General features: G+C 35.0%; 1 protein-coding gene across 1 annotated transcript; it reads left to right on the top strand.

The window, feature by feature from the left end:
- The first annotated feature begins 3,112 nt into the window (after positions 1-3,112).
- Positions 3,113-7,956, top strand: LOC108669591 (pyridoxal kinase). The gene is made up of 7 exons (XM_018156968.2): positions 3,113-3,254; positions 3,869-3,968; positions 4,498-4,647; positions 4,984-5,104; positions 5,796-5,947; positions 6,449-6,570; positions 6,922-7,956. The coding sequence occupies exons 1-7, from the start codon at positions 3,150-3,152 to the stop codon at positions 7,108-7,110; spliced, it is 939 nt and encodes a 312-aa protein (XP_018012457.1). The 5' UTR covers positions 3,113-3,149; the 3' UTR covers positions 7,111-7,956.
- The last annotated feature ends 1,660 nt before the right edge of the window (positions 7,957-9,616 follow it).

The following is a 9,616-nucleotide window of genomic DNA, read 5'->3' as shown; positions in this document are numbered from 1 at the left end:
AACCTAGTTTGTTTTATTTATTTAGTTTTATTATTATTTTTATTTTATTTTTTTTTTTCACTGACTCCAATCTTGCATGTCTACATATCTTCTATTGGTTGGTCTAGTTTTGCATGCAGCACCATGATGTCATGATGCTACTCTACGTCGCTGCAAAGAGGCATGTTGCACCATCTTGCATGCTCCATCTTATTTTTTTTATACTTATTATTATTATTTTTTTTTTCTTCTACATTCTGAAGCATGTGACAAGTGTCCGGTACTAGTTGATGACACTTCCCTGCCTGGAGTGCTCTGGCTTGTGGCTGGGCCCAAGCTTTCTTTTGTTGCCCCCAACTAATGACTGAGATCAGGCTGGGCAGTGCATTAGCACTCGAAGCCTTCAAATTCAAATCATCATCATCATCATCATGAGACAATTGAAACTGCTGTCGAGTGTCGACCTGTCACCTGGGGAGAGCAAGCACCGGGAGAGTCGTGAGAATGGATTGAAATGGGGGTGCGCGCTGACTGCTGACCAACTGATGGTGAAAATTCTGATGAAAATCAGTAAGGTTTAATATTTAAATTAAAATAACTATACTGGTCAGACTAGGCCAGTGGCCAACATGACCTAATCCAACACAGAGCAACACTAGTTTTTGTTGTTGGCCATAAGTCAACACAAGTGACAAGCTGACAACCATATTACGATATTAGGCTACCTATATGCCGAATGTAATAATTACTGTCTTTCAGTCCAGGCCCCCGCCCGGCGCCCCCCAAAGTCCCAACAGAGAACAGACTACTATCCTATTCCTAGTTCAGCTAGTTGGCTTGTTTGCTGGGCCAGCCTGCAATCGGGCAGTGGGTCTCCAGTCCTTCTCCTTGGTTTAATTTGAGAGGTGTAGTAAGGTACCTATCTGGTATTTCATAATCACTGGATGATGGATTTCTCTTACATAACTAATTTGATATTTTTAGATTATAGATCTAGTAGGTGATCAAAGTACCATCAAGTGGGGTAGTATGGGACAGTTTAAAGCTTTTTTTAAGAACTTTTTACCATGAAACATTCCATTAACAAATTTAGGCTCATTTTAATTTTATAGCTCTGCGAGGTCTATTGTACGGCTGTGGGGCGTGGGTCTGTCCGCCTGTGGCATCTTCAAAAAATTCCATATGCTTTCTGTGACTGTAAGCAGTAAGGTGCCAGATGCAAAATAGCTAAGAGCATCCCAAACCCAAATTACCCCTGGGAGGCTGCCACACTCAGGATGATGTATGTTTTCGGTGAATTTTCCCGTGCATTTTCACTTTTTTCAAGCTATTGCTGTGCACAGTTGGCGCAATGTAATGAAAATTGATTATCTTCGCGCACGTGTTCGCGCAATCCCGGCCATAAAAGTCTCAAACCATAATATTCTTCCTATACAAACAGTTATTCACTATTTGGTAGAGCAAGGTCAACTGTCAAATTTGGCACATTTTTCGATGATCTCACTGGGTAGCGTGCATTGTCTCTCTTTGGATCTCAATATTTTCCCGCTAGATGGCCAAGACCTAGTGTTTTGACAGTAGTTTGACGCACAAATGTATGACGTCACCATTTCAACCATCAACGAATGCATAAAATTAAAAAAAAGCTTAATATAAAGGAAAAACTAGAGAGGTGACGGAATTACCCACGATGTTGGAATATACCGCGTTTACCCTACACTTTAAATAAGATTTCATTTTAAAACAGTTTGAACTTTGAAGCATGTAGGGTGAACTCATCTATTATTAACAGGAATCAGTAATCTGAACTCCTCCTTTTCCTTTGTAGATGATGTAGATGTAGAATAAATGACATTTTCTGTGATTATTACCTGTTTTTCCTTTACTGATATGGTAATGAAATTAATGATATAGATATTACCATATGTCCTGACCATGAACATGCCATTGAGCATTTACAACAACCTTGTCCACTGCAAGCTTCATATCACTAATCAGCAGCTGTATGGCACTTTTCTGTATCTGTAAGCTTGCAGGACGGCATGTAATTTCACACCATTCTAATTTGGTCAAGTGAATTCACTATAAGCAAATAATATATCATAAAAAACATATGGTACCTGAAACAGAAAGGAATATTCTAGAGACAACCATAATATTTTTTGGAAAAATAAATCATAGTTTAGGTTAATTACTTTTCATTCTATGTTGCCTGGTGCACAGTTCTATCTATGACATTTTCTGCTCAATTTTGTGATGACCGATGATGCATTAATTTTTCATTACATGAAACTTTTTGCTGAGCAAGGTACTAAATAAATAATATAATCAAAATTTTTGTTGTGAATTAATTTTTTTTTTTGTTAACTGTAGCTTTTGCTATAATTGAGGTTCTACTGTAAATGCATTTTTACTTTTTATGGGGTGTCCCATATTACCCTGTCTTGCAGAAATGGCTGCATTTTTTTTGGAACAAGACATGCGAATTCTGGTAATCATGTTTTAGGCCAACACCAGTTTGCAGCTTTTATGCAAGTAAAATTTTTTGATTGGCAAATTTTTTTTTGCTATTGACTTTAGCAGAGGTAGCTAGGGCCTACCTCTCCAAAATCTCATGTGTTACACTTTTTATTCAGGGATTTTTTAGAGGTAGTAAATGTATGATTTCTTAACTTGCTTTATGCTACATAGATAGTAAAAAGGATGAACTTTGCACCACTATTTTTAGTTTTACATTATTTTGATTAGTTTAGCTGCTACAACATTTCTACAATATGGAAATGTTGGATGACTGTCTTGATTTACCCCGCCTGTCCCTTATTACCCCATTTGACGTTACTTAGTAGTAAGTAAAGTTACCTGGTTAGAATTATGTTGAAGTTGACAAAACATTTAAGAAGTTGAGAACCATTGAATTTGTAATTGAATAGGTATACCTGATGAATGACTACCATAGCCATCTTTCTTATATGTTAGAAATGAGAATAAATAAATTATTTATACAAATATACATAAATATAGTAAAACTATTTTCAAATTTTACCCCATCCTGTATGTCCTATGATAATGTCTTATAGTAATGACAGGATGAGTATATGACACTAAATTATGCCTGATGTAAATGTTTGTTTTCCAGATCTATTTTATTTCCATTTTTCCTAAATAAGTTAATGTTAGTTATGGATGTGATGAAAAGTGATGGCAGAGTATTATCCCTTCAGAGCCATGTTGTTTCAGGCTATGTGGGGAACAAGAGTGCAACATTTCCTTTACAGGTGCGTTTTTTGGGCTCGTGTTGATCAAAGGAAATTCCTAGCTATTAATGAAATCTTGTGGTTTGGTTCTGCTGCATGAAATAATAACAATTTCAATAGCTATTGAATCTTACAACTTGATTATGCCCTTGTGTGAAAATTAGATAGGACATAATTTAATATGTGTAAAATATATAATTTTATTTATTTTTTTAAATACATTTTTAGTTTTCATGGCAGGATGGAAAATTCTATATCAAAAGCTGCAAGTCCAACTTTAATGTTACTGATGGTAGTTAGTTGAACTAGTTTTTATCTAAAGTTTTTTTGTAGTAAAAAAAGTATTTTTGACCTATCTTGACTGTTTTGTACCATAATCTTTTGACTTTATTCTCCTTTTTTGAATAGTACATTCTATAAAAGTTTACTTGAACAATCATCATTCAAGCTTTTCATTCTATTCAAATGCAAGCTTGTAATTTCCATTTTATTTGAGACAAACAATATCCAATTGCCCTTCAGAAGCCTTGATAATACTAGTTAAATTTCTTGCTGTTTTATTTCAGTATTCTTCAGTATTTTTTGTTTTCTTTCATGCCAGTATTGCCAATGCCAGGTACTATTATTCATTTCAGGTTCTGGGTCTTGAAGTTGATGCCATAAACTCAGTACAGTTTTCTAACCACACTGGATATGCCCACTTCAAAGGACAAGTCATGAATGCTCAAGAGCTTGGTCAGTTTATTAGTGCAATATTATTTTATGACACAGTACATTATAATACAACGACAATATTAAAATGCTATAGCATTTTGCTGATAACATTTTTATCATAGTTTTCTTTTATATTTATGAATATTTTTTGAATGATTGTCAAATTGAGTAGATAATATATCAAAATGGAAATCTCCCCAGAAACTTTGATTTTTTGTACATAGAATTATTACAATCAATCTTGATAATTCATGTAATATTTTACGTGGTCCAATCCACAACTAGGTTGAGATATTAAGCAATCAATACTTCAATATACAAGAATCAAATGATTGTTTTTAACATTTTTGTTTCATCCTTGAAACATAATTGGTTTCTATGTACCCTATGTATATACATTTGAGATCTCTTTACTGATGTCAAATCATCAAATTCCTAAGCAAGTTTTTTTTACTGGTATTACTTGAATAATTATTTAAACTTTAAAATTAAGAAAATTTATTGAAGGCAAGACATTTTTATTTTGTTTAACTTGCTCACGTTATTTCAGATGAGCTGCTGGAAGGGCTCCACCTGAATGGTCTGAGTGTGGGTAAATATAGTCATTTGCTGACAGGTTATATTGGATCCGAGTCATTCCTGAAAGCGGTTGGAAAATCTGTGCAGGTTCTCAAGCAAGATAACCCAGGAATGACTTATGGTAATTATTAAAGCAGTTAATACAATTAAATAATAATTTATTTAGTTTGTGAAATAGTGCAAAGATGAATTGCAACTAAACTTAAAATCTAATTAATTGTTTTAAAAACTAGTTGGTTTTTTCATAGTTATGACCATCATCATCTGATGAAATTTTATTTCAATTTTATGCTCAGCCACTTTGGCATGGAAAATATTAGTTAAAGCTTAGACTTGCACTCACAGCAAGTAAATATAATTCTGTCTAAAATCATGTTATAACTTAAAATAATTATTATAACAATAAAACAGTTGACTATTTCAGTTTGTGATCCAATAAAACAGTTAATTATTTCAGTTTGTGATCCCGTGATGGGGGATAACGGTGCCATGTACGTTCCTGCTGAGCTTCTGCCCATCTACCGAGAGACGATTGTGCCTCTGGCAGATATTATCACGCCCAACCAATATGAGGCTGAGTGAGACTAACCTCATACTTTTTCTTTAATGGTTAATTTCTTATACGTATTTTCTTTCTCTTAATGAAGTTATGCTTCTATGAGCTGTTCATTGAAAAATAAGAAGGGAGAGAGAACCTTTGTTATTTCATTGAATAGTATGAATTTACTCAATTTAGTGTAGAATTTGTTGGTATGTGATGCAATATTTTGTTCCATCATTTGAGTATTTCACATCAATGAGCAATATTTTGATCAGGGTACTGTTGGATTAACTAGGTAAATTCCTGTACAGCTGTAGCCATGCACTATTTTTTTATCAAAATGTATGATCAATGCACAGCAAAGTGTCTCTCTTGATCCAACAATCATGCTTACTATAATGTTTAGTTCTGAAATCTGTAGGAATTATGAAGTTAGAATCTGATTAGTATATTCAAATTGCAGCTTGTAATGGATACATTTTACAGTCTAAATTTCAACAGTGAACAAAAATAAAGAAGGCTTCTACACATTTGTTAAAGCTGACATTATTTGTATCATTTGTTCAGTTATTATATATGTTACCTACTTTATAGCAACCGTGCTTGGCTCTGTTGTTGTGGACTATTACTGAATGAATATTGTGATAATATCTCTTCCCAAAAGATTTCGTAATCATTTGATTGAATTGCGATGAAAACGAAAAAAACAAAGAAGCTGTTCACTTCAGACTGCTGAGTGAGAAGAAGATAGAGACCGAGGCTGACGTGGCAGCAGTGCTGGACTGGTTCCACGACAAGGGCGTCAAGACGGTCGTGCTCTCCAGCACAGATCTGGGCAACGCTGAGCAGCTTATTGGCATTGCCTCCACCAAAGAGGATGGTGCGTTTGTACAGCATTGTTTTACATATTTAAGAATTTGTGATGTTTAGGAACCAAATAATGCAAATGGGATACCAAAAATTGCTTTCATATACCTATAGGTTCGCTGCTGTGATTACCTAAAGGGCAGTTAAGGCTGGACTTTTTGGGGAAGATTTTCGAATTTTTGATGCTAAATGCTTCTATTTTAGCGTTATCAATGCCTATTAAATTTCAATGTTCTATTTTTACTGATGTGTCTAATGATAGACTTCAGCTCCTACCTCCCCAAGCATTAATATACTTCTTTGAGGAATTCAATAATATCGATTCAAAGAGAGTCTTGATCATTAAATTTCATAATTACCAATGATCTCCATTTGCCAACAACGTTTTCCCCATATTAATTTCTGGAACATATTTTATGATTAAGTTTCATTATGGTTTAATGATGAGGTATTACTTTGTATTTTATTTGTCCTTGTGTCCTTCATCTGTCTTAATAATGTTCATGATGTTCAGAGGGAAGCTGCACTCGCCTACGCATCGCCATGCCACGTTTGCCAGTGAACTTTACAGGCACAGGAGACTTGTTTGCGGCACTCCTGCTGGGGTGGCTCTTCCGTTCTGGTCATGACCTAAAGGTAAGAGCAACTCGCTGCAGGAGTAATTAAGCTTGTAGTTTTTATCAAAAGTTCATAGCTGATTTCTGTCATGGGCAAGTTTCTGTTTGAACTGAACGCTAAAAAGTGGCTGTTGATTGTGTTAATGTTTTAGTGGGAAAATAAAATGTGGCTTTTCATTATTTGCACAGGCTACAGTACCTATCTTAACTTCCATCTTCTCAACCTTTATAAGCACTCTCTGTGCTCGTAACTTCTCTAACTTTCTATGGATGCCGACAAAGATTCATATTGTTCCGTTGTATGCGGTGATGCAAAAAATGTATTGCCCTACCTGGAATTTAGTCATTTTTGAATACTGAATACTTACAGATGTCAGTGGAGAACACAGTGGCGACCATGCAGAGCATCCTAACAGCGACGTACGCACACGCTGTCGCCACCTCCAGCGACGCAGCAGGCGACAAAAAGTTAACGCCCGCCAGCCTGGAACTTCGTCTCGTGCAGAGCCTCGACTGCATCAGAGAGCCTCGAGTTGTGATAAAGGCCACTCGGATATAATGGAGCGGACGGTATTATTGTTTGTTGCATTGACACTCAGGCATACCCTGGGGTTGGTTTGGGAGACGGACTAGAGAGAGTATCCCAGGGTCGTTCGTGGAATGGATATTAGCAGTTCCCATTTCCAAGATCGAGGCAGGATTGTGGATATTGAGTGATTTTTTTTCGATGTCGCGAGAGCGACTGTCTAATTTACACGGTCAATTGCTCGTGTTCTATCACCGCCTGTTGTTAACTCTGTAGGAGAAAACGCGTGAAAATGGTTGTGTTTGAATTACGGGCTGTGTCAATTACCACTAGCATGACATTCAGATCTCAAAGAGCCAGTGAAACCGATAGCATCTTAGTCTGCTTTTCCTAGTAGTTAAATGGTCATACGTGATTATGAGTTAGCATTGATTGATTATGTGTATATATAGATCATGGTACTCAGGTCTTCCATAGATTCCATAGACTTATATATGTAAGAAATTATTTTATCTGTTGGTAGTAGCGAGTTTGGTGACTGCGTGGTCAGAATCCTATTAGGTTCGTTTGTTATGTTTTTTTTATGCTTACAATTGAGAATCTTTGCAAGGTCCTTGCCTGCTAGCTGCTATAAGATTTATTAACTCAACTGTTCAGTTTTTCACCGTACAATTACAAATTTCTTTGAATGTAATCAAGCAAACATTCATTTATTATATCAACTTTTGAAGCATCATTCGGTGTTGCTTTATTTCTTTAAAGCAATTCAAATTAAATTTTTAAACGTCACCAGTCGCTCGAAAATTAGTTACTGGACTTAGCTGGCTTATTTGTTTTATAATTTACATTTCAGTGCCAAAATGAATTGAATACAAGGGTTGTTTTTATTGAAATTTGTTGTTGTTAAAGTTAGCGGGGAAATATTTATTGCGTTCTTATACTATCGCTTGTTAGATTTTTTTTCGTTCATGTGGAATCTGCCTTCAAATGTGTGGTGCTGCGAGTCTGTATTTATTGAATTTTATATCGATAGTTTAGTTTCTTGCGTGATGCGGAGCAAGAGAATAAAACAGTGACAATATTTTGCTCTCTTCTCCGGCCTTTGTGTTTTTTTTTTCTTTTGAGTCGCCAGTGGTAAAATTTTATATTTATTTATAAATTTAAATGCTCGTGTTCCGGTTTACTGCTAATAGTTTTATTTGTATTTTATATTTGTATGAAGTTGATTCCGATTACGAGCTATTGAAACACTGTTAAAATATCATTCGCTCACCTTTTGCTGAAATATTATTCATTGGATATTTAATGTTTCTGTCATTAATTTTTAGCTTCAATTTTAGTACCGTATTGCAGAAAATGAACTTCGTTTTTACAGTTTGAGTAATGTCAAAATTTTTTTGTGTCTTGTTGAGTGATGTATGAAATGTGAATCATATCATTTGAGTCCATTATTAAAATGTGATCAATTTTTTCTAAACTTTTTGCACTTCTTGCCTTCTTTGCGTTTTTCTTTTGATCAATTCGCTCCTATAACAGTAATATGTTATCGCTCAAAAAATAACAAACGTAAAATTAAAAATTATAATCATATCGCTCAAAAAATAACAAACGTAAAATTAAAAATAATAATCACATCGCTCAAAAAATAACAAACGTAAAATTAAAAATAATAATCATATCGCTCAAAAAATAACAAACGTAAAATTAAAAATAATAATCACATCGCTCAAAAAATAACAAACGTTATATTCCGCTCGATGATATCTTGATATTCCGCTCGATGATATCTTGATATTCCGCTCGATGATATCTCTACCTCGGAATTCCGTTCAACGATTACCATTGCGCGTAAAAATTAGACGCTGCAAGCTGTTTAAATGAACAGTGAACTCGTATTAATTAGACTCGACCCTAGGCAATCATTGTATCTATTTAATAATAATAATCGTGTCTATTTCTTGGACGATAAGTAAATCTTTAAGCCTTCCGCCGGCATCGAATTAAGCACAAGAATTAGTGGTCTTATAGTAGACCCCAAAAATATCTATATTTTTTTAGTTCGAAGGAACTAATTTGTTTAGTATCTATAAACGAAGGATTTCGCTGTGCATGAGATCTAATAAAATAATACGTAATTCTAGTTTATGGTCGGAATAATAAAATTGAGATTTTACATCACTATTGTTTATCGACTAAAAATTGAAAAGCAATTGTTAAAATTATTAGTATGATTGGATCGCACATTAACTAACAACTTAACAGCAAAGAATGTGCCAAGTATAATCGCCGTATTTATACGCAGAGGTGGGTAGTAGCGCGCTACATGTAGCGGCCGCTACATTTTCAGAAGCGGTAGCGGCGCTACATTTAAGCAATTGTAGCGGTAGCTGTAGCGCCCGCTGCATTTAGAGCATGTAGCGGTAGGGGCCGCTACATTTCAAAGTAGTGCTGCCCAGGTCTGCTTATACGGAAAATATTCATGACACCAAATTCATATACATTGAAAAATCAATGGATAACAGTTCAATTGTGGTGTATA

Source organism: Hyalella azteca, unplaced genomic scaffold (genome assembly GCF_000764305.2).
Source record: "Hyalella azteca isolate HAZT.00-mixed unplaced genomic scaffold, Hazt_2.0.2 contig16309, whole genome shotgun sequence".
Taxonomy (NCBI): Eukaryota; Metazoa; Arthropoda; class Malacostraca; order Amphipoda; family Hyalellidae; genus Hyalella; species Hyalella azteca.
Note: the sequence above shows the minus strand (reverse complement) of the source record. Positions and strands in the feature narration are given on the sequence as shown.